Source organism: Mirounga angustirostris, unplaced genomic scaffold (assembly GCF_029215605.1).
Source record: "Mirounga angustirostris isolate CCGP_5_RB_7025 unplaced genomic scaffold, mMirAng1.0.hap1 SCAF_5, whole genome shotgun sequence".
NCBI classification, from domain to species: Eukaryota; Metazoa; Chordata; class Mammalia; order Carnivora; family Phocidae; genus Mirounga; species Mirounga angustirostris.
The window spans coordinates 142500865-142526531 of NW_026991713.1; the positions used below are offsets into that span (position 1 = coordinate 142500865).

The 25667-nt window shown below is 48.8% G+C and overlaps 1 protein-coding gene across 1 annotated transcript in view; it reads right to left on the minus strand.

Moving 5' to 3' along the window:
- The window catches only part of TRAP1 (TNF receptor associated protein 1), a 51146-nt gene extending 33906 nt beyond the window's left edge, over positions 1–17240 (minus strand). The window contains exon 1 of the mRNA XM_045870414.3: positions 17084–17240. Within this exon, the coding sequence (XP_045726370.1) occupies positions 17084–17159 (76 nt within the window). The 5' untranslated portion in view covers positions 17160–17240. The remainder of the gene's footprint in view (positions 1–17083) is intronic.
- Between the last annotated feature and the right edge of the window lie 8427 nt (positions 17241–25667).

Below are 25667 nucleotides of genomic sequence, written 5' to 3' on the forward strand. Positions count from 1 at the left end.
CTAGGAAACACAATAAAGTTGGCCACAAATCTTAATAAACTTAGAAGGGCTGAAATCATACCAAGTAAGCTCTCTGAATACTACAGAATTAAGTCAGAATTTGTAATAACAAAATATCTAGGAAAACCCCAAGTATCTGGGAATTAAACAACATATACTAAATGATCCATAGGTCAAAGAAGAAATCAAAAGGAGATTACTGAGCAATAATAAAAACACAGTACGTTAGAAGCTGTGGGGTCACCCACAGAAGCACGTAGCACGAAACTTACAGCTTCAAATGCTTGGGTTAGAAAAGAAGTCTAAAATCAATGACCTAAGGTTTCACCCTAGAAAAAAGTACAAAGTCAACTCAAATAGAAGGGAGGAAATAACAAAGAGCACAAATCAATGAAACAGAAAATAAACACTGAGGAAAATTAACAAAGCCACAGCTGATTCTTAAAAAAGATCAACAGGAGTGATGGGTAAACCCCTAAACTGATCAAGAAACCAGAGAACACCAATCATTAACATCAGGAATGAAGCGGGGTTATCATTACAAATCTACAGACATTAAAAGGATAATAAGGAAACATTCTGAACAAATTCATGGCAAGAAATTTAGCAACTTAGGTGAAATGGATAAATTAACTTGAAAAAAATTAAATTTATCCAGGGTAACAAAAGATGAAACAAATTCTAAACTGCTGAGGCACCTGGGTGGCTCAGTCATTAAGTGTCTGCCTTCAGCTCGGGTCATGATCCCGGGGTCCTGGGATCGAGCCCCACATCGGGCTCCCTTCTCCCTATCCCTCCGCTGCTCCCCCTGCTTGTGCTCTCTTTCTCTGTCAAATAAATAAATAAAATCTTTAAAAAAACATATATTTCCACAAATGAAATTCTACGCCCAGAATTTTAACCGGTGAATCTACACCCAGAATTTTTACCGGTGAAATCTATCAAACATATGAAGAGGCAATAAGACCAATCTTCACAAACTATTTCAGAAAACAGAAAGAGTGACTATTTCCTGACAAGTTTTATGATGACACCATAACCCTAATTATCAAAGTCTGCCAGAGACATTACATGCACAGAATAAGTAAGAGACCAATATCCCTTATGAACACAGACATGGAGGTCCGCAATAAAAAATTAGCCAATCAAATCCTGCAATAGGTAAAAATGATACTACATAATGACCAAGCACGTTCATCCCAGGGATGCAAGGCTGTTTAGCACTAGACCATCAATCAAGTAATTTACTATATGAACAAATAAGAGCAGAAGAAATGGCATCCACCTGGGTGGATGAAGAGCAACTGAGCGTGTGGTACTACAGCTAACTGGAGAGGGCAGGTCCATCTGCAGGAGGCAGCAGCTACCACCGTATCCCAAGAGACTGCTGCCATCCACATTGTGGAATATAAACCAAAACTCCCAGAACTTTTCAGTTTTCAAAAGAAATAAGCAATTCAAATATTTACGGGAAATCTGACTTCAAATATTTGCAACTACTTTTTAAAAAAATATTTGGGCCAAGGGGCACCTGGGTGGCTCAGTCGTTAAGCGTGTGCCTTCGGCTCGGGTCATGATCCCAGGGTCCTGGGATCGAGCCCTACATCGGGCTCCCTGCTTGGCGGGAAGCCTGCTTCTCCCTCTCCCCCTCCCCCTGCTTGTGTTCCCTCTCTCGCTGTTGTCTCTCTCTGTCTAATACATAAATAAAATATTTTTAAAAAGAAAAAAAAATATTTGGGCCAAACACAATTTGTTTATAGCCAGAATTAGCATGTGATTGCTAGTTCTAAGTCTTTTCTAATCTTCTATCTTGGAAAATGAAGCCCATGAGAAAGTTTACCAGCAACGAGAGAATGAGTAAAGCTTCAAATAAAGGCTCCTACTCCTGGGACGCCTGGGTGGCTCAGTCGGTTAAGCGTCTGCCTTCAGCTCAGGTCATGATCCCCGGGTCCTGGGATCGAGTCCCTCTGCCTGCCTGTCTCTCTCTCTCTGATAAATAAATAAAATCTTAAAAAAAAAGAAATATTGAAATCATCCTTTACCTCTACTTTAAAAAAAAAAAAAGGCTCCTACTCCTGTTTGGTAGAAATGCATCAGGAAACAACTTTTATGGAAGTAGATGATCTTTATGACCTTGGAGTAAACAGAGGTTGGCAAACATTTCCTGGAAAGGGCAGACAGTAAATATTTTAGGCCTTCTGGCCCTGTGGTCTCTCTTGCTCAACTCTGCCATTACAGCAGGAAAGTGGCCACAAACACATGAAAGTATAAGCATGCCTGAGCCCCAATAAAACTTTATTTACAAAAATAGGCCGTGGGCCTAACCCAACCCACAGGCCTTAGCTTACAGAACCTTGGGTAAACCACAAAGGAAAAGACTAGTATAGCTGACAAAATCAAGATTAAGAACTTCTGTTCATCAAAAAAACAAAACAGGGCACCTGTGTGGCTCAGATAGTTAAGCGTCTGCCTTCGGCTCAGGTCATGATCCCAGGGTCCTGGGATCGAGCCCGGTGTTGGGCTCTCTGCTTCTCCCTCTGCCTCTCCCCGTCTTTCCCCCTCGAGCTCCAGTGCATGTGCTCACCCCACCCCTCTCTCTCAAATAATCTTTTTTTTTTGAAGATTTTATTTATTTGAGGGCGCCTGGGTGGCTCAGTTGGTTAAGCGACTGCCTTCGGCTCAGGTCATGATCCTGGAGTCCCGGGATCGAGTCCCGCATCGGGCTCCCTGCTCGGCAGGAAGTCTGCTTCTCCCTCTGACTCTCCCCCCTCTCATGCTCTCTGTCTCTCATTCTCTCTGTCTCAAATAAATAAAAAATAAATAAATAAAAAATCTTTAAAAAAAAGATTTTATTTATTTGACAGAGAGAGAGGGAACACAAGCAGGGGGAGAGGGAGAAGCAGGCCTCCGGCCGAGCAGGGAGCCCGATGCGGGGCTCGATCCCAGGACCCCGGGATCATGACCTGAGCCAAAGGCAGGCGCTTAATGACTGAGCCACCCAGGCGCCCCTCAAATAAATAAATAATCTAAAAACAAAAACAGACAGCAGGATCAAAGTGAAGCAGCGAGCTACACCTGGGAGAACACATTTCCAACAATCATTACTGACTGACAAACGATAAAGTGATAGAAGATTAGTGCCCATAAAGAGTATATACAAGGGGCACCCGGGTGGCTCAGTTGGTTAAGCAACTGCCTTTGGCTTGGGTCATGATCCCGGAATCGAGTCCCACAGCGGGGAGTCCGGTTCTCTCTCTGAGGAAAAAAAAGAGTATATACAAAAATACATGATAAGAAAAGTCAACCAATCCAGAAGAAAACATTGGGGCAAAAGACATGAATAGGATTTCGCAGAAATGGAAACAAATGGCCAATAAACCATGGAAAGAAGATGTTCAGCTTCATTAGCAAGTCATCAAAATGCAACTCATATCACAACTGAAACACCACTTTGTAACCATCAAATTCACAAACATTTAGAACGTCTGAAAATCCCGAGTGTCGGTGAGGACACAGCACAGGGCAACTCTCTCACACAGAGCTGGTGGAACGTACACCAGGACCCGCGCTGGAAAACGGTCACAATCACACAGTAACCAGGCAAGTCCTAAACCCAGCAAGTCCACTCGGGTCGCACCCCCGAGACATGCGCGTGTCCGACGGGCAGGACGCCTGTGCGACCGAGCGCGCTGCCTCCACGCTACACACAAGGCCCACGCGCGCACCTGGGTGGAGAAGGAACGAGTGTCCCAGGACAGTGACCGGATACGGCTTACGGACAGTCCCGCACCACTGAGCTGGACAGTCAGTTCATGTACTTCCTGATGTGTATCTTGTAATCAAACACACACAGTCACAAGATAGCATTCAACACTCTCCAGACTTGCAAAGTTTGTAAGTCAGTCTGAAAACACCCAGGACTGGAGGGGACTGTGGGGCAAAGGGGGCTTTCGTACATCGCTGATGGACCATTCAGTGACACGACTCTTTCTGGGAAGTAACTGTGCGTTACTTAGTAAGCCGGAGCACAAAGGATCCAGCAACGCCGTTTAAGTACACGTCAGCAATTCTACGCCAAGAAATGAAGGTGTAGTAACACAATGGAATTAACAGCAGCAACTAATGAACTACACCATTAGCATGGATAAAGCTAAGAAAACAAAACGCTGACCCTGGAAAGGCCCGGGAGAACGTACACAGTATGATTTTAATACACTGTGTGTGTGCATATACAAAATTAGGTACATATATATCCATATCCTCAGAAATATAAAGAAAAGCAAAGGAATAAAACCCCGAAAATTCAGGTCAGCAATTACCTCTAGGAGAGAGAGAAGGACATGCATCAGGGAGGAGCACACAGGCCTTCAAGGGACTGGTAAGTTCTACTCCTCTAACTGGGTAATTGGTATTCATTTGATGCTTCTTTTTAAACTGCACATACGTACTCTATGCATTCCTTTTTAGACGGAATGTGTAAAGGGGGAAGGGAAGGGGATGAGAGGAAAGAAAGCCCCCACCTCCCTGGGTCACCGAACTTGCCTACCGAGAAGCACACACAGCCTCCTGGAACCCAGCCGCACCTCAACCCGAGGAGCTTCCCGTAGCGTCACCTGCGGGACCTAACATGGCCAGAGGCTGGATCTCCCTGAAGCCCACCAGGAAGAGGAAGCTGGAGGCCAGCCTTCAGGGATGGAAAGAATGGAAGATAACATTTAGAACGTCACAAACATTTAGAACGTCTGAAAATCCCGAGTGGCCGTGAGGACACAGCACAGGGCAACTCTCTCACACAGAGCTGGTGGAACGTACACAGGACAGGAAAGAAGGGCATCAGGCAGGGCCCGGCAGCCCCAGCAGCTTGATCAACACTCCCCGCTCCGAGGCCCCGATGTGGGCACCGTGCCCCAGTTCCAACCACGCTTAACCTTCACCGGCACAGATAAAGGGAGAGGTGCCCACACACCTGTGTTACTTCAGGGGCAACTTCCAGCCAGTACTTCTGGTGGCCCCGTGAGGGAGGCTCGCAGGGCAGCAAGAAATGGCCTGACCTAGCGAAAGGTGATTTGGCCACACTGGTCAAGTTTACGAATGCATGTACCCTCTCACATCTGGCAATTGTGTGTGGGGACTTCGCTCCCTGGATACATCTGAACCTGTATATAGACAGAGCTAAAGGGCCATACACTGTAACACTGTACAGAACAGCAAATCCTGGAAACCACCTACATGTCCTGTGCGGAGCTGGTGCCTACCTCCCAAGCAACTCCTGGACTCCTACCACTACTGCGAGGCTGTCAAAAAAAAGAAAGGAGGGTAACAGTGGAGCTGTGACAGCAAGCTCTCCAGGGTCTGCTCAGTGACTAAAATACAGAGGCAGGGGCTCATCTGTACTTACTGCATTCACATGAACACAGGTAGGATGTACGAGCAACTCCTCACCGAGATAACCTAGGAGGGCGAGGGCACGGAGGAGAAGGGGACCAAGCTGAGAGCGAGACTTCTCAATGCGTATCTTTTCAATCAAATATTTACTTACTTAAAATTAACAATAGGGGCGCCTGGGTGGCTCAGTCGTTAAGCGTCTGCCTTCGGCTCAGGTCGTGATCCCGGGATCCTGGGATCGAGCCCTGTATCGGGCTCCCTGCTCGGTGGGAAGCCTGCTTCTCCCTCTCCCACTCCCCCTGCTGTGTTTCTGCTCTCTCTTGTGTCTCTCTCTGTCAAATAAATAAAAAATCTTAAAAAAAAAAATTAACAACTTTTAATTAATTTGAAAGAGAGCGAGTGAGCGAGCGCGTGCGTGCGCACGAGAGCACAGCAGGGAGACCCGAGCTGAAGGCACACGCTTAAGGACTGAGGCACCCAGGCGCCCCAAGCCAAGCATATCTTGCAAGGACACCAAGAACCTGGCTAAGGGGGTTGCAACCAGGAGGGTAACTGGTGTCTGAGGGTGGCAGTGACAGAGATGTGCTTTTCAGCACGCACACCTTTGTGCCTTATGAGTTCTGTGCTATGTATATCTATAACCTATTCACAAAATAGCCTATCTATAAAAATTATCTAATTATAAAACACACTAAAAAAATTTACTAGGGACATAAAACACATTTACAAAAGGATCAAAAAAGCTTGGGGAAATGTCCCTTGACAGGAAGAGCAAAATTTTTTTTTTTTTTAAGATTTTATTTATTTATTTGAGACAGAGAGAATGAGAGACAGAGAGCATGAGAGGGAGGAGGGCCAGAGGGAGCAGCAGACTCCCTGCCGATCAGGGAGCCCGATGCGGGACTCGATCCCGGGACTCCAGGATCATGACCTGAGCTGAAGGCAGTCGCTTAACCAACTGAGCCATCCAGGCGCCCCAGGAAGAGTAAATATTTAAAGACATCAATTCTCTGGGCAGCTGACTGGCTCAGGTGGTGGAGTGCATGACTTGTGATCTCAGGGTTGTGAGTTCAAGGCTCACACTGGGCATAAAGGTTACTTAAACAAATACAGACAGACATCAATTCTCTAAATTAGCCTATATTTTTAACATGAGCCCAATGAAAACTCAAACAGAAATTTTTAAGTGATTCAAACTAATTCCAAAATTCATATGGACAACTAAATTTTTGCATGAATGGCCAAGATTTTTGAAAACCACAAGGAAAGACTATTAACTGTGTTAAAGCACATTAATTTAAAGCCACCATATTAAAATTAATTTCCTCTCTCACTTATTAAATCAAAAATTCCAGATGGGCTATAAAAGTGAAAATAAAAGCTAAAAGTACTGGAAGAAAACATAAGAGGTATTTTAAGAACAGCTTTAGGGAGATAAAATTCACCCCAAGTGTACAATTCAGTGGGCATGAACACATTCACAGAGCTGTGCATCCATCACTACCATCTAATTCCAGAACATGTCATCACCCCAGAAAGAAATCACGTGCTCACTAGCAACAACTCCCCACTCCCCCAGCTCCTAGCAGTCACTTTCTGTCCCTATAGATTTGCCAGTTTGGGACATTTCACACAAATGGAATCATACTATACATGGTCCTCTGTGTCTGGCCTTTTTCAGTTAATATAATGGTTTTCAAGGTTCATCCATGTTGTAACACATATCACACCTCACTCCTTTTTTACAGCTGAATAATATTCTTTTTAAAAACATTTAAGTAATCTTTACCTCCAATGTGGGGCTCAAACCCACGACCTCAAAATCAAGAGCTGCATGCTCTTCTGACTGAGCCAGCCAGACGCCAACACGGTAATAATCCGTTATATGGTCAGACCACGTTTTGTTTATCCATTCGTCAGTTAATGGGCAATTGGGGTGTTTCTGCCTTTTGGCTGTGCCGTGAACACTGTTGTACAAGCTTCTGTGAGGACGTATGTTTTAGAGTCCCCTGGGTATACACTTAGCAGTGGAAGTGCTGGGCTGAATGGTAACTGTGTTTAACCACTGGAGGAACTGCAGACTGTTTTCCAAAGTGATGCACCACTTTACGTCCCCGCCAGCAGGGAGCAAGGGCTCGGACTTCTCCACACCCTCACCAGTGCTGCCATGTTCCTGATGATGTGCCTCCTGAGGGCAAAGCACAAGCTGACACCCCGCAAACTGTCCCCCCCTTACCCCCGCCAAGGTGGGATATATGTGACATTCCTCAGGCCCTCCTGGATGCCCTGGAACAAAGGAAAGGGAAAAACAAGTGGTTACCTGATAAGAGATCACACTCATGCAGGACAGGAATCTCCATCAGTTTGCAACTGTCTTAACGATTTACAAGGAAAAAAGCAATCTCCAGGGGCGCCTGGGTGGCTCAGTCCTTAAGCATCTGCCTTCAGCTCAGGTCATGATCCCAAGCTCCCTACTCAGCGGGAAGCCTGTTTCTCCCTCTCCCTCTGCCCCTTCCCCTGCTTGAGCTCTCTCCCTCTGTCAAATAAATAAATAAAATCTTTAAAAAACAAAACAAAAACCCCTCTTACATAAAATCAGTCACTCCTCAAGACCACAATGCAGCTCTTTTCTGCCCACGGGTCCTGTCCACGTGCTTTAATAAAACCACCATTTTGCACCAAAGACGTCTCAAGAATCCTTTCTTGGCCACTGGCTCCGGACCTCAACACTCCTCTGCCCACGGGTCCTGTCCACGTGCTTTAATAAAACCACCATTTTGCACCAAAGACGTCTCAAGAATCCTTTCTTGGCCACTGGCTCCGGACCTCAACACTCCAAAGTACATCATTATCACCTATGGTTTTTATTCCAGCCACCAGCGTGGGTATGAAGGAACACCACACTGTGGTTTTGATTTGCCTTTCCTACCAATAATGATCATCTTGACATCTTTTTCTCTAATGATTTAAGGGGAAATGCTTTCTAAACAAAATACATAACCCAAAACCCATAAATTTATGGAGCACAAAATAATTAAAATAAATAGAATAAATCATAAAAGTTCTCATCACATGGGGGCCAGCTGGCCCAGTCAATAGAGCATGCAACTCTTGTGAGTCTGAGCCCCACATTGGGTGTAGAGATTACTTAAAAATACATAAATATTTTAAAAATTAAAATAAAAATAAATAAAATTTAATTTTAAAAATACATACATGGGGGTGCCTGGATGGCGCAGTCGGTAGAGTGTGCGACTCTTGACCTCAGGGTGTGAGTTCCTGCCCCACACTGGGGATAAAGCTTACTTAAAAAAATATATAGATAGATAGATCAATCTATATATATAGGGGCGCCTGGGTGGCTCAGTCGTTAAGCGTCTGCCTTCGGCTCAGGTCATGATCCCAGGGTCCTGGGATTGAGCCCCGCATCACGCTCCCTGCTCAGTGGGAAGCCTGCTTCTCCCTCTCCCACTCCCCCTGCTTGTGTTCCCTCTCTCACTGTCTCTCACTCTGTCAAATAAATAAAATCTTTAAAAAAATAAAATAAAATCTTAAAAATGTATTTTTTCAAAAATATATATATATAAACATACGCACACATATAAGGACAACTAAAAATAACCATGTTACCAAAAAAAAAAAAAAAATTAAAGTCGGCAGGCAAACAGTAGAAGGCCAGCTTCCTTAACACAGAAGGTCACTTACAGGTCCGTAACAAAAAGGCCAAGAGCTTAACAGAAAAACGGCAATTCCCAAAAAGAAACATCAGTGGCTCTGAATCAGGAGGAGATGCTTGACCACACAGAGGGCTAAAAAAATGCATGTGAAAACAAGGCAGCATTTTCACTGTCAGACTGACAACACTAGGCTCGCACTGGTGAAGGTGTGAGACTCGGCTGGCGGTGTGGCCTGGGATTTAAGCAAACGTGGGAAAAGGAAAGGGCTGAGTGAGGGGTGCCCACCCAGGGGACAGCACAGCTCAAGCAGGGACAGGAAACAGACCCTGAGACGCACTGCAGGAAGGGTGGGGGAGGCCTGACCACATGCCTGGTGCAGCGCAGCTTCTCCTGCCTAAGGGACCTGGGTGCACACCCCCATGTCACCGCAGGGGCTTTCTCTGGCAGCGCTGCGCACTAAGGGCGGAAGGAGATTTTTTTCACCGTACCAACCGGTTTTGGAAGACAGCCCTACTTTCTCAGTAACAAAAACTTGGAAAGATTTTCCTCAGAAAACTTCTGTAACATTAGCCTTAACTCTGAACTCAAGGCTTACCCATCAGCCAAATCTCAATCTGAGACTCCCACTGAGGGCGCCTGGGTGGCTCAGTTGGTTAAGCTACTGCCTTCAGCTCAGGTCATGATCCCAGGGTCCTGGGATCGAGTCCCACATCGGGCTCCTGGCTCGGCGGGGAGCCTGCTTCTCCCTCTGACCCTCTCCCCTCTCATGCTGTTTCTCTCTCTCTCTCTTTCTCAGATAAATAAATAAGTAAAATATTAAAAAAAAAGAGAGAGAGAGACTCCCACTGAGACGGAAGAGGCACACCTCTGACCTGACTGCTCTCAGAAGTGCCCCCAGCACTGGCCCAGGGCTCCCAGCTGTCCCCGCAGTATGCCAGACCACTCCTGCCTCAGGACCCTGGCAAGGGCTGCTGCCTCGGCTTGAGCTGCCCTTCCCCAGCCACCTCCCCACTCTTCCAGGCCGTGCTTAATGCTACCTTCCACAGGGGGCCTTCCCTGACCACTCTATCAGGATCCCCTTCCTGCTCTGATTTCTTCATAGGGCTTAGCACCTACCATTCACACTGCATTTATTTATCTGCACTCCAGCACCACGGAGGGCCAGGACTCTTGTCTGTGCTGTCCCCGGGGCATATAAAATATAAATATATATATATAATATAAATACAAATATAAGATATTTCTTTAAAAATAAGTTTGCTTTGTAAGTTTAAAATTCCATAAACTAAAGGTACTTTCAAATCAGTGAAAAGCAGAATTAATGCTCTCCCACAAAGTAGAAATACTGTCCTGGAAAAACTGTAGTTCTTTACAATGTAGCCTCTAGCTTTCCCCCCAAACATCTCCAATTATTTTACCAGAATTTTATGCCGATAAGCATGAAATTCTCTGCTTTTCAGTAAGTCAACCTGGACAGTTTCATTATTCAATTTCCACCGGATACTACAGGTTAGCTATTCACATCTCAAATTTCTCCAAACATGTGGTTTCTTAAATTCTGTAATTATATCCGGTAACATTTAAGTTCTTCAATGTTCTGAAGATTTTATTTATTTTAGAGAGAAAGAGCGAGAGTGAGCACACGCATGCGTGCACGTGCAGGGGGAGGGACAGGGAGAGGGACAAGCAGATTCCAAGCTGAGCACAGAGCTGGACGCAGGGCTCTATATCATGACCCTGAGATTGTGACCTGAGCCAAAATCAAGAGTTGGCCGCTTAACCGACTGAGCCATCCAGGCACCCCAAGTTTTCCAATATTCTAGACAGAACGCTCCTCTTTCTACTTACATACCAAATAAGGATTTATATTCCCTTAAAATTTTCTGAGTTCTTATCTATGGCATTCTTGAACATTTTCACTGCTTCCTACCTGATCTAATCATTTATTTAGCTGTACCAAAACTTACATCAACTCCCCAAATACAAAGAAACAAAACAACAAAAAGGGAGGGGTATCTCTTAAGAGTCAAAATATAGGACATAAAACCCACACCCCGAGCTTTGGTCACCCAAGACTACTATTCCTGTCCCCACTAAAAGCCCCTCTTTCTGTTATTATTATTATTATTATTATTAAAGATTTTATTTATTTGACAGAGAGCGAGCATGTGCACACAAGTAGGCAGAGAGGCAGGCAGAGGGAGAAGCAGGCTCCCCGCTGAGCAGGGAGCCCGAGAGGAGCTCGATCCCAGGACCTCAGGATCATGACCTGAGCCGAAGGCAGATGCCCAACCGACTGAGCCACCCGGGTGCCCCCCCATACTTCTCTTTTAAAAAAAATCTGTCACTAACAGGTTTTATAATCTAGTTTCCCAGCCCACATCTGGAAATTGGCAGAGGAGGGAACATGGCCCCAGGGAGGCCTGGCCAGCTAAACAAGAGGAAAGGAGGCTAAAAACATAGCAATACTCAAAAAGCAGCTTCACTGTGGGGACACTTCACAGAAGGGAGTCATCCTACCCAGTGCCCCTCAAGGGCCTGTGTGTTACCAGAGAAAACCGTAGATTAACATTCACAATGACCCTGAAAACATCAAAGGAAGGTTTAGTTATGTTCCATCTGATATACCTGTTTTAGAAACACTTCTAATCATAACGACTAAACGAAATGTTTTACTTTAAAAGTAAGCTTCATGGAACATCCGCTCAGGCACTCCAATTCTCCCTAACTGCGAGGATACTGGTGAGTGTGAACCACAACGGCAATGTGCCACACATCTAGTCCCACAGGAAGGACTGAGACCTTTCTATTTGTTAATAGGATTGCCATATAATCTTCTGGGTTTTTTAAATACCGTATTTTTTTTTCTTTAAATGTTCTAATCACAGATCTTAATTATATAGCTGCTAAGTAACTAAGCCACTCTTAAAATTAGTTAAGGCCATGACTTGGGTACACATGAATTCAATTTACCTCATCTGTGGGCATTCACCCAGTGGAAAAGCAGGTGGGGATGATGCCCAAGTAGTGGTTCTCTAAGCTACAACTTTCATGGTCTGTAATTCCTAATGGCTTTAGCAGCCATACCAGAAATGAACACCCCAAAATCTATCTTTACTCAATGCTTTCTTTGTAGAGTAAGCAAACAGCAGCTTCCTAGTAAAAGTCGAGTCTTCCGTATCCAGACTGAGCAAGACTGTATTTAAGAAAAATTCTAGGGGCACCTGGGTGGCTCAGTCATTAAGCGTCTGCCTTTGGCTCAAGTTATGATCCCAGGGTCCTGGGATCGAGCCCGGCGTCGGGCTCCCTGCTCAGCAGGGAGCCTGCTTTTCCCTCTCCCTCCGCTGCTCTCTCTCTCTGCCAAATAAATAAATAAAATCTTAAAAAAAAAAAATTCTAGCTGGCTACGTTGAGGGCACCACAAATGAAATTCAAGAACATCCTCTGGCTTTGAACTAAAACATTTCACTGGAGTGTGAATTGGATACACTTTGCTGACGCCAAGTCAGTATTTTGGTTTGCGACCCCCACCACTGCCTCAGTAAGTCTCTCTACAGAAATCACCTTTATTACCTGGGACTGGACTTTGGGGGCAGAGGTGAGAAATGTTTTTCTCCTCACTCCAACTCCCACCCACCCCCCACCCCCCGGCCCTTCAAGTAGCATCTGTCTCAATGCACAAGGGCAGCAAACACTTAGGAGATTTTTTTTTTTTGCCTTAATTCTGGCCAACTACTCAGCTAGTAACTAATAAGGCCTTTGCTAACCTATTACATTTGGGTTGGTTTGATCTTCTACAGATGACTCAGCCCCTCTGGTCCCAGCCCAGTGCCTCTTGGGCAGCCGGCCACACACCCTACACCCTTTGCCCATGTGCCTCGCTGGTGCTGACCAGGGCCCCAGCACCGTGGTTTACAGAGGTGGCAACGCCACTGAGGGTCTAAGCGGTTAAGGATCAAACCTGTTACCATTATTTTATGTTAGCAACAGGAATAGCTGTTTCACGGAGTGAAATCTGCCCACAAGTGCTGCTCCACTCATCCTGCAGAGAGCCTGGGAACACCTGAAGTTCCATCAATTCTCATGATGGCTGCACCACAAGAGGTGTGAGGGCATGAATTAAACAGCATGGGCCCCCAAACAAAGTGAGAGCAGAGGGAGGAAGCAAAATAAGTCAACAAGAGGATAAAAGCAGTAACCGTGAGACTGCCTGCACAGGGTCTGGGTGGGGTTCGTTTGGGGAAATAAACCTGCAGTGCTGGAGCCCTACAAGAAAGGGGGGGAGCCCTGCTCTTCTGACTCTGCTGGTGCTTGGAGCAGACTCCTCACCCCTTCCAAGTCTCACTTCTAAGCCAGAAAAGTCCAGCAAGGGTTCCAGCTTGCAGAGATTGGAAAAGGCAGAAGACACTAACTCAAGGCCCAAGCAGTCCTACGGCAGCTGCCTCAAGATGGGGTCCTGGCGAGGCCAACAGTGAGAACGGTGTCCTCGAGAGTAGGACACAGAGCTCAGGCTGAGGTGTCAAGGCAGTTCCACGGGCACGTGAAAGGACCAACCCACCACCCTCCCCACCTTACAACACAATCATCTGCTTTGGGAGACCAAGCCTATTGCTGATTTTTCAGGCTCACTGTCTCTTCTTCGGGAGGCGGCTTTCTTGTTTGTCACCGGCAAATCCATTACTTCTGTTACTTGTCAGAACTGGTGGAAAGGTCTGATGGTAGTTTACATTTTTACTATGAACATTACATTTTCCAGATTACCCAAGTTTTGATAGCCCTACTCCTTATTTATAACTACCTTTTACCAGTGGAAGGAATTACTCATTGGTTCTCAACCACCAGATTCACCAGGGACAACATTGTCTGTCATCAGTCACCCACCTGGTCCTGAGAGCATTCAGAAAATCAGGTGTGTGGACCTCACAGTGCCCGCAGCTGAGTTCCTCAAACACTGGCCCACGTCTGGCACTGTGACTATGCTGATAATTACTGAAAATGGCCCACAAGTTTACATCTAACAGAAGAGAAAGGACTAATTTTCAGCCTCCTTCACCCTCACTCCCATACATTCCCATTTCTTGTCAAACCCATTCATTCAGTAGTGCCTCCTACCCTGCACCTGGTGTTTTCAAGACTGGGCCCATAACCCTCTCTTCTGTGAGATCCACACGAGCAATCATCCACATGTTTCTGCGCTCCCTGACTGGCCACACAGGCATCCAATATGGCCCAGTACATGCTCCCACTTAACCTATGACCCCAACGGCAGGGTCATGTCATCTTTGAAGTCCCAGAGAACATTCAAAATATGTATTTTTTAAAAAGTAATCTCTACACCCAACATGGGGCTCAAAGATCAGCAGTTGCGGGCGCCTGGGTGGCTCAGTTGGTTAAGCGACTGCCTTCGGCTCAGGTCATGATCCTGGAGTCCCGGGATCGAGTCCCGCATCGGGCTCCCTGCTCGGCGGGGAGTCTGCTTCTCCCTCTGACCCTCCTCCCTCTCATGCTCTCTGTCTCTCATTCTCTCTCTCTCAAATAAATAAATAAAATCTTTAAAAAAAAAAAAAAAGATCAGCAGTTGCATGCCCTTCTGACTGAGCCAGCCAGGTGCCCCTCAAAATATATCTGCTGAATAAACTAAGTAACGAACAAAAATGAAAAATAAAAAGTCCACAAGCTGAGACTGTTCCACACCTCACAGAACAGGTGGGAAGGACTGGGATGGTGACAAAGTCAGACTCTCAGATGTGAAGCCAAGCACATGCTAACATTTAGCAACACTTTCCCAGCAACAGAGAAAAAAAAAAATACAGGTGAATTCTGAATTTTCTGTAGAGGTGATTTCTCTTATTCTTTTCCCCCCATTGTATAAGATACATATTTTCTAGGCTAAATTCACCCATCCCTCAGTCCCTCCAAACAACTGTACCTTCATGACTGCCCACAGGGGTGGGTATCTGCAATACGTCACACTTCCAAGAACAGGTTCTTGATCTTAGATTCAAACAAAAGACTGCACAGAGCACTGCGACAGAAGTTCAGAGGAAGAGGACGCAGAATATTAAGGGAAAGAGTTAAAAAAAAAAAAAAAAAAAGAGAACAAAAACTGGCTAGGCTGAAAATTGGTGTCTTCCCAGTGGAAGAGACACTGCACGGTACAAAGAATGAATTACAACACACGTGGTTGGAACATCTTAGAACATGAACAAAAAGAGAAAAAAAACCTTAACCTCCAGAGAAAAGTACAAAAAGAGTGAGCTACAAAAGAAACAATGAAATTGATATGACTGCTCATCTGTAACACAGATGCTAGAAAACAGCAAAGCAATATCCTCACTCTTCAAAGGAAAATTATTTTGACCTGGAATACAATACCCAGGCAACCTACTATACAGGTATGGGAGTAAAATAAAATCTTTTAGACGTGGCAGGGCTTAGAAAATTTACAACCCAGAGACTTCTGCAAAACTAACACATGGGTATACTCTCATATGACAAGAAATAAATCCATTAAGGAAGGAAGACGGTGGGTACAAGCAAAAGTATAAAACTTACAGTTGTCTTATCAGTTAACGCAGGTTATTTTTAAAAATTATTGTTTAAGAAAAAAGACACTACACGAAAATATAAAACTCAGGTAATAGAAAAAGTGTAGGATGGGGCGCCTGGGTGGTTCAGTAGGTTAAGCGTCTGCCTTCGGCTCAGGTCATGATCCCAGGGTCCTGGGCTCTCTGCTCAGCCAGGAGCTTGCTTCTCCCTCTCCCTCTGCTGCTCCCCCTGCTTGTGCTCCCTCTCTGTCAAATAAATAAAATCTTAAAAAAAAAAAAAGTGCAGGAGATGTGAAAAAGAAATTCATAGAAGATACCTCAACAGCCGTTAAACAAATGAAAACATTCTTTCTCACTACTATCCATGGAGGAAATGCCTTGATAGAGGTAGTCTCATTCCCTGTTAATGGGAATATAAACTGATAAAGCCTTCCTCGACAGCAATCTGGCAATGTCAGCTAACATTTCAAATATGCACAGACTCTGAACCATCAATTCTAAAACTCGGATTCTGAAATTCTAAAGAAATGCCGTACTCGTGCCCGAAGATTTAAATACTCGCCCATTCTATGCAACAATGTAATGACAAAAACCAAAAACCATGGAAAATTATGTCCATTAATAGGATTCGGCTAAGTAAATGACTATACGTCCACAATACAGGACACTATGCAGCCACTGGAAAGCCACAGACCGGGGTTACTGACACAAGATGTGTAAGCTTTGCAGAGAACGTTAAAAACAATTCAGGAGCAAACTGCATTTATGGGTTAGGCCTTTTCACATAAAAACAGTCATCTGTCCACATGTGTGTAACTGTGTGCAGAGCCTGGAAGGAACGCTAAGACGTTCACCCCTGGTTTCTTCCGAGGGGAAAGTAAGAAAGCAGTTATGGTTTTTGTTTTTTTTTTTTTTTGCCCCAACATTTATTTGAGCACCTACCAATTTCAGGTCCTGGGAATACGGGGGCCAAGAACCCAGAGCCCAGGGGCTGCACGAAGGCAGAGGCGGTTCTGCCTGGTTCGCGGCTGTGTCCTGGGCGAAGTAGGCACTCAGTGTTGTGCCGAAGGATGCAGAGCAAGTGGCTTCTGCATCACCGCGGTATAACACAACTTGGGGGAGGGGAGCAATAAAATCGCCATGAAGGTGCTTAAGTGATCACCCAGGTGAAGTCCGTTCCCACTCCCCGAAACTGGCGTCGGCTGCGGAGCGAGGAGCCCTCGACCCCTCCGCCTCAAACCGAGCCGGAGAGCTCGACGGGGAGAAGCCGCTGCAGGAGTGCCGCGGGCCAGGGCTCAACCCCGCTACCTGAGGGCGGGTGGGGGAGGACCCCGGGCAGTCCGGCGACACCCGGACGCTCAGCGCTCGCCGCGTGTGTGGCACATAAATTTCACAAAACCTCCGTGCTTCCCAAAGAGGAGAAAGCGGGCTCGGGACCTGGCGGGGTCCGCCCACCCACCCGGCCCCCCTCACCTCTCGGGGCAGCCGCCAGGGCCGGCGCCCGCAGGCTGCGACCCCACAGCAGCAACACCCGCAGCTCACGCGCCATGTCCGTCCTCCCCAGCACCCGTGCAGCACGAGCAGCGGGGGCGGGGCGGGGCGGGGCCTTCCTCGGGCGCGGCGCGGTGACGTCACGGTGAGCGCAGGGCTGCCCGGCCCACTGCCTGCGCCGGAGAGTGGGCGGGGGCCTCTGTGGCGCGGGCGCCGCCGGCCCGCGCGGGGACAGTCGGGCCTGAGGGCGGGTCCTCCGTGACCTTGTGTCGCGTTGTCAAGGGCGACGGGCCGAGGGCGCCGTCCGCCAGCTGGGCCTCACTTCGCGCATCCCTAGAACGAGGCTGCCGTTCGCAGGCACCCGGAGGGTGTGAAAAGGCAGCGCGCGGGCGGAGGCTATTGCCGTCCCCGTGCCATCGGCCCGACCGAGGCGGGCGGAGAAGGGGAAGGACGGACTTCGGGCCGGCCTGTGTCCACTCCCAAGCGCGAACGCGGGAGCCGCCCCCACCAGCAGGACTGGGCTCCTTGTCTCCCGCCCTGCTGGAGGTGAGGCTGAGGTTGAGAACCACCACTCCTTTTCTTTTAATTAAAATAAATTTTTCTAAATTGAAGTATGGCTGACACGCAAAGTCAGATTAGTTCCAGGTGTAGAATGTCGTGATTCAGCAGCGCCGCACCTTGTGCTGCGCCCACCCCCGGTGTAGCTGCTGTGGGTCATCCCGCGACACGACCAGTGACTGCGGTCGCTGTGCGGTGCAGCTCCTGCCCCCGTCAACGCCGTTCCTCGCCCAGTGCCACGCCACGCAACTTGCAGGTTCTCTGACGCCGCCTGAAGCGAGGCCCCGGCGGCCCCCGCCGCCGATGATTCTGAGGCTCGCTGGAGACTCGCTGCCAGAGCAAAAAAACCTGCAAAAACGGAGGTACTTGAGATTTGACCAGAGCTGCAAAGTACAAGAGTCAGGAGAGGGTCCGCCTGGAGCCGGGACACAGTCGGGGCATTGGGAGGGGCACTTCTGGGGCTCTTCCAGGTGGAAGGTGTGAAGGATGAGCCCCACGTGCCAGGCGTCAGCAACTGAGAAGAATGTCAGGGAGGTGGGCGGACTTGGCTGGAAGAGCAGTTCTCTGATGTTGGAAGAAGACTCCAGCAACCTCCTCACTGGCCCCCAAGGCAGCTGGATCATACACTTCGCAGTCAACCGTCCTCTAGTGCCTCCCCTCTAGTGCACACTTAGAATCAGTTGCAAACCCCTTGGCCTCCAGGCCCTGCACAACCTGACACCTGCCTCTCTCCTTCCCCCTCCCCACCCCCCAGGCTCCGGACACACAGAGCCTGTCCCAGGCCAAGCTGGTCCAGTGTGTCACTGCATCTGCTCTGGGGGAACTGAGGGGTCTCAGCCTCATGTTGCATTTGTTGTGCACCCAGGAAATTCTCCCTTTTGTAAGAGCCAACACAGTGGTCTATGGGGCAATAGATTTAGGCTGAGAAGCCCTTTTATTTCAGGAAGAGGAAGTGGTATTTGGCAAAGGGAAGAGGGAAACATACACTTCACTTAAGGATGGGGGTGCATCTTGGGGCACCTGGGTGGCTCAGTTGGTTAAGCATCTGCCTTCGGCTCAGGCTGTGATCCCAGGGTCCTGGGATCCAGCCCGGCATCCGGCTCCCTGCTCAACAAGGAGTCTGCTTCTCCCTCTATCCCTCGCCCCCACCCCCGGCTTGTGCTCTGTCAAATAAATAAATCTTAAAAAAAAAAAAAAAAAAAAAAAAGGGATGGGGGCATCTTGTGTCAACTATCCTTCAATAAAAGATAAGGGGCGCCTGGGTGGCTCAATTGTTAAGGGTCTACCTTCGGCTCAGGTCATGATCCCAGAGTCCTGGGATTGAGCCCCTCATCAGGCTCCCTGCTCTGCAGGAAACCTGCTTCTCCCTCTCCCACTCCCCCTGCTTGTGTTCTCTCTCTCTCTCTTTCTCTCGCTGTGTCTCTCTCTGTCAAATAAATAAATAAAATCTTTAAAAATAAATAAAAGATAAATAAAATTTAAATTAAAAATTTTTAAAAAATGACAGGCAGGACCCAGGCTCTGTGGAAGGCAAACACACCAGGTTCCAGACACACTTAACAGCACCTCCTGTCCTCTCAGCCTGTGGGCTGACTTCAGACATCCTCAGATATTCGAGAAACCAGTCTCTGGTACCTCAGGGAACTGTGGTTTTTTTCTTTTCTTTTCTTGTTTATTTAAGAGACGCACAGAGAGAGAGAAGCAGAGGGAGAAGCAGGCTCCCCGCTGAGCAGGGAGCCGGATGCGGGACTCGATCCCAGGACCCTGGGATCATGACCTGAAACGAAGGCAGACACTTAACCATCTGAGCCACCCAGGCACCCGGGAACTGCGGCTTTTTAAGATGCCTAGGGATCCAAACCAAGTCTTGAGGGGGCCTGGGCAGATTTCAGCCCCTATGCATACAAGGAAAATGGAAGAAGAAAAAAAATGATTAGATGAACATGTACGAGTTGAACTGACGGACACTGGCAGGGACTTGCTTGGGGAGAGCAGAGAGAGAAGCAGAGGAGGAGAAGGCCCCTGGGTCTCCTGACCACCACTGTAGCTTCTACGAGGTTGCCCGTTCCTTTCCCAAGAGGTCACTGCCTTCCCCTGGAGTGAGGTCTAAAATAAACAAAACCTTTAAAAAATTATTACGATGGTAATCTTTATGTTATGTATATTGCCCTCTGGAAAGGAAAAACAAATGTGTCTCCCTTTATCTTCCTTTCTTTGTTCAAGGCACCAACTTCTGAGTGAGCTTCTCCCCTCCTCGGGCAGCATCCTGGGAGTTACCAGAGGAGGAAAAGCTCGTGGTTATAGGGTACTTTTTGGCCTGGAAAGGGCCCAGGGATGATGGGATTTTCTTCCAATTTCATAAACCCTTGAATAAGGCACCTTAATTTTTTTTTAAATATTTATTTATTTGAGAGAGAATGAGATAGAGAGAGAGAGAGCATGAGAGGGGGGAGGGTCAGAGGGAGAAGCAGACTCCCCACTGAGCAAGGAGCCCGATGCGGGACTCGATCCTGGGACTCCAGGATCATGACCTGAGCCGAAGGCAGTCGTTTAACCAACTGAGCCACCCAGGCGATTAAGGCACCTTAATTTTTGAAGCTTAAAAAATAGGGGTGTTGGGGCACCTGGCTAGCTCAGTCGGTGGAGCATGTGACTATTGATCTCGGGGTGTAGGTTCGAGCCCCATGTCAGGTGTAGAGATTACTTAAAATACATTTTTTGAACAGTTGAGGGCAGGTATTGAGGAGAGACCAGGCAGTCGGGCAGATGCAGGCTGTTGTCTGAAAGCTAAGCTGTTACTGTTAGTAACTATGCTGTTACTGTTGGGTGTTCAGGCCTCAGGAACAAGGATGTCCTCCCACCCCTAGCACAAGGGGACCTGTACAGACCCCCTTTGGGACAACAGCAGCTGCAGTTTGAAGGCTGTGACCACAGCTTCAAAGGCATGAACTCTTCTGGGCTTTCAGAGGTGCCAAAACGTTCAAATTAGGAGAAGCACCTAACGGCCTGGTGGTGCCGGCGCAGGGTTTTGTGTGATTCTTAAAGTCCTTTTCGTCCTTTGCAGGACTTCGATGCCAGCTCAGAATAGGTCAGAACTCAGAGACTGAGTATTTTGCTGATTTGCTTGACACCCATCCCAGTATGCTGAATTCAGACCCCTGCCCACGGCAACACTAGGTCTGGCGGCAACCCAGGCCCTGACCCCTGCTTGCACACATGCTAATGGTGGGACATGGCCCTGTGGCCCTCTGTGGAGGCAGGTGCAGCCACTTGGGACCTGGCCTGGAACTTACTAGAACACTTCTTATTTCAGTGGGTGACTCTGAAGCTTTTTCTCCAAATAGCTCCTTCTGCTTTGTCAGTGTCTTTTTTTTTTTTTTTTTTAAGATTTTATTGTTTGAGAGCGAGAGCACAAGCGGGGTGGGGGGAGGAGCAGAGGGAGAGAGAGAGAGAAGCGGACTCCCCGCTGAGCAGGGAGCCTGACGCAGGGCTAAATCCCAGGACCCTGATATCATGAACTGAGCCAAAGGCAGACACTTAACTGAGCCACCCAGGTACCCCTGTCGGTGTCCACTTTTTATTCCACCATCAAGGACACTGGGAATGTCCCAGGTTGAATCCACAGACCCCCAAACTTTCAGGAGTGAGTGGACCCAAGGCCTTTGTCCCTCTTCACGCTTTGCGGCATTGGCACTTTGTCCAGGCCCCTCTAGGGGCTTCCTGGCCATGCACTTGCTGGGCTGACCTTAGCAATCCCCTGCACCTGGTCTGTGGCCCCTGCAGGAGGGGCGGGGTGGGCCATTCTGCTGGGCTTCCAGCCTCCCTGCCCAGTACAACCACGATGAATCACTGGCGGGGTCTTTTCTGAGCAAGTCTGGCTCAGGGAGAGGCAGGGTGGAGGAGGCAGCCACGTCCCCTGCTGCATTTATCCTCGGAAGCTTCCGCTGGGGGATACCACTTGGCAAACCAGCATGGGAGGGCATGTTTTGAAAGATGCCTTCTGTCCTGCCAAAGCATTCAGGACATTTCTCCCCCAGCTTGTGGATGAGGTCATTATAGGCATTGGAATAAAAAAAATGTCCACCCAAACTCAGAATCTATGGTGTCTATGGCTTGCGAGAAGGAAGACAAGTAAAAATGAGTTTGATGTGAGACTCTTCCTGTGTAGAGAAGCAATTCCGTTCCGTGTGTGGTTGGGAGCATGTGTGCATTGGGGCTCAGGCTTTGCACTTGTAATTCCTAGAAGGCACCATTGTTACCCCGACACTTGTAGGGAGCAGAGAGGCCATCTGGGGAGACTTCGCCGGCTGACAGCCCCTTTCCCTGCTCAGCATGGCTGCCTGGTAGCTGCAGGGCCCTCTCAACAGCTGTCCCATGTCAGCGAGATCCTGCCTCCCTTAAGGACTGGGTCTCTGCCTGGGTGCCAAGGGCCCCCACCCCAGCCAGAGCCCAGTCCAGGTGGCATCCTGAGCAGCACCTGGCATCAGGCCCCAGCAGGTGGGCGGCTTTCACGGAGCTCCCCTCCCCAAGACTGCATCTCTTCAGGTATGAAGACGGTCCCCTGTCAGGATTCTCTGGTCCGATGGGGTATCGGAGGACAGGGTGGGAGCGCAAACCATCCGGTATGCTCCCTGAAGGGGCCACCGCCCCCAGGCACAGATCAAAGGGGGCCGTGGTCTCAGTGTCAGACAGGCAGGTGTCGTCCGAGTGGGGGGGGGTGCCACATGTGTGGTTCAGGAAACAGGAAGGACGGGCCTGACTCCAGCACCTGCTCCACAAGCAGGGCATTCCTCCTACTTCTTTGGAAAAAAAGTTTGTTTTGCTCACAATCTGCATTTTCACAAATGCACTTCACAGGACATTGTCCTGTACCTCTTGGTCCCCGGGGTTCTGCCCTAGCTCCCGTCTCGTCCAGGAGACCTCAGTGGCCAGTGCTCCTGCCATGTACTTATTCAGGGATTTGAGGACAAAAGGGGACAGGGGTACCAGCTCAGAACAAAAGCTGTGAAGGAGACCAAAGAACTACTTGACCAAACTCCCTCTCCCTGCACCCACATTTATCGTGAACATTGAGACTAAGGCAGTTTCGGGGCGCCTGGCTGGCTCTGTCGGCGGAAACTGCGATTCTTGGGGTTGTGGGTTCAAGCCCCACATTGGGTGTTGAGATTACTTAAAAAAAATCTTTAATAAAAAAGACTAAGGCAATTTCAAAGTCTAGATGGTTGTTCTTGGTCCCCTATGTCCTTGCTACTCCAAGTAGGTCCAGGCCTCACGTGGGAGCTCATTTGAAACCTAGAAGCTCAGTCTGCCCACTCCCTGGCCCAGACCTACTAAATCGGGGTGTTAGCAAGATCTCAGGTAAGCCGTCTGCGGGTCAGAGCTGGGGGAGTGCTTCTCTGAGCACAGGGCAGTGTCAAGGAGGATGCGTGCTCCCCAGCACTGTGCTCTCACTGGCCCTGACAAAGAGACATCTTCCTGTTCCCAGCACAAACTGGGGTCGGTGCTCCGGCTTCGAGCCCTGGCATCACCTTGTACCTTCCTCCAGTGGCTGATCGTGTCTCTCGGTGGAGTTCCCCAAGGGCTGGGATCCGTGCCTAGGATCTGCTCAGTAAATGCTTGCTGAGTAAGCAAACTCGGTGCTTGGACAAGACCTGCATATTTTCCTGTCATCTAGAAGCAGCAGTGTGCACCCCTCCAACTGCCTGTTCCGGAGAGAAGGGGGCCTCGGCTTGGGGCCCACTCATGTCTTTCCTGCCATTTCTCACACTCGTGGACCTCTCCCCACAAGAGAACCCCCTTTCCTCACCCAGGAAACCAGAGACCAGAACGCCAGTGTCTAGAGGGTTGGGAACAGCGAGAACTGACTTCCCTGGAAGCTCGGAGGGTCCTCTGTGCTTCCGGCTGCGGAAGTCCAGCCCTCACAGGGGACACTCGTTCTGGCCGCTGAACACCAGGCAACTCCGGTTGCCTCCCGCGCAGAACCCTGGCCTCCCTCAAGTCTGCTGCCTCTTTCTCTGCACCTCCCAGCTTCAGTCTTGTCCCCAAGACTCTCCCTCCCTGACCGCCCAGCCTCCAGGTGCTCAACTTGTGGCAGCGCATGAAACAACCCTCCCTCTTCAGAGGCTCCCAAACCTGTGCCAGACGTGAAGGAGTCCTGTGTGGGGTCAGAGACACAGGAAGCTTCCTGGTGCAGGGAGCCCCGGCACACCATGCCTCACCATCCTTCCAAGGATTCCTCTCTGGACATTTTCCTGACAGTCCACCCTCACCTGGAACATTCTCTAAACATCACTACGGGCTTTGAGGATCTTCAAGTCTAAACTTTGTTGATATGCCTATATAGGACCACTTTAAACATCCATTTCTAAGAGGCTTCCTTGGGGTCCCGGGACCAGAGCATAAAGCCCATTTCAGTAACAGCCCTCTCCAGGTGCTGAACCGGTGGGCACCACACTCAGGCCGGCCAATTCCCACTTAGTCCTGTGTAAGGTCCTGTCTGCGACGCTTGAGGGGTGAGAGGTATTGTAATGCACCCCCCTTTCCTCAAGGTATCCCCAAAGTGAGTTCAAGGTGAGCCTGCGGAGCTAGTAGGGGAGGAAAGCTCCTTTCGGGACCAGCGGTGAAGAGCGTGGCTCTGGCTGAGCGGCCCACACCTGCCCCTGCCCACGTGTCCTCCACTGTCCTACCTCGCAGCCAGGACGGAGGAGCTAGTGGGATCTTCCAACACGTGTTACCAAGTGTCACCGAGGAAGGCAGGTGGGGTTGAGAGAGCTCACTCCCCACCAAGGCCCTGGCTCCTGGTGGCTGCCCCCGACGTGCCCACTCGCCATCCCTCCACCGGGACCCGCAGGCCCCCACTTCCCGTGCGCTCGCCTCCTGCTCGCTCTCAACACCCCCGATGTGTCTGAATCAGCCCAAGGTGTTCAGTCAGCACCTGTGGATTCTCTGCTGGGTGCCGTAATCTGACACAGGTGCCACCGTCCACACAGCCTGGCAAATCCCCGGGAGGAAGGCGTGCGCGCACTGAAGGCACCGCCTGCCTCACCATCACCAAAGCTCCTGTCTCGTCCTTCAGCCTGGGGGCTACATTCGCTTACGTTTCAGAACCGACCCATTTCCCTACTCCTGACTTTGCACAATGAAATCATACCCAAGTGATGCAGTGGCACAACGAACACAAGACATCCCAGGAAGGTGCAATCTGGTTTCTCCAGCCCCCATCCCTACGTGTTCCTGCACCCCTACTTGCTAAGGTGGCCCGGCTGGAGCACCGACTTCCCAGCACGGTCCTTGGGTGACGTGTGTCCCGAAGGTGCGATGGCGACCAGTCTGTACTCAGCTCCTCCATGAAAGGACTTTCCTTTTTCGGAGCAGCTTACTCTCCCAGGCAGTGCTAGAAGCACATTCAGGCATAAACGGAATCTTCGGTTCCATTTTGTAGCAGTCCAAAAAAAAAAAAAAGGGGGGGGAGAAAGTTATGTCTTCAGCCTGAGATCTTATAAGCCGAAGACACTCCACCTCGTTTTCCAGAGATTGCATCCTACTCCTGTTTTCAACATGCTAAATTCTCAGAATCATCATCAAACACACGTACTAGGCACACTCAACCGAGACCCTTCGATCTCACGAAGACTAGCTGCTAAGCTAATTCTAAGGGTCGTTAGCCAACTGGGACCATCTTTGAATCCAAGCAGTTTTACCAGCTTTTATTATAAACACCAGCACATTTCAAGTTTCCTCTTTTTGATCACAAATATAGGACTTTTTTCTTCTCCTCTTAAGTATACAGCATGAGACACAGCGCCGGGGTTTTCCAGCTGTCTTACAGAAATCTCCTTACGCCAAGTGCGGGGTTAGCATCCACCGACCACACCCTCGGTCGCATCCCTTGGCGGATTACACAGGACGTGGACTCCAAAAAGATGAGATCTGTACACAGTTTCGGATCCCAGGACGACCTGAAAAAGAGGCCCCCCACTGGCCCCATTAAATGGCTGCCCTGCATAAC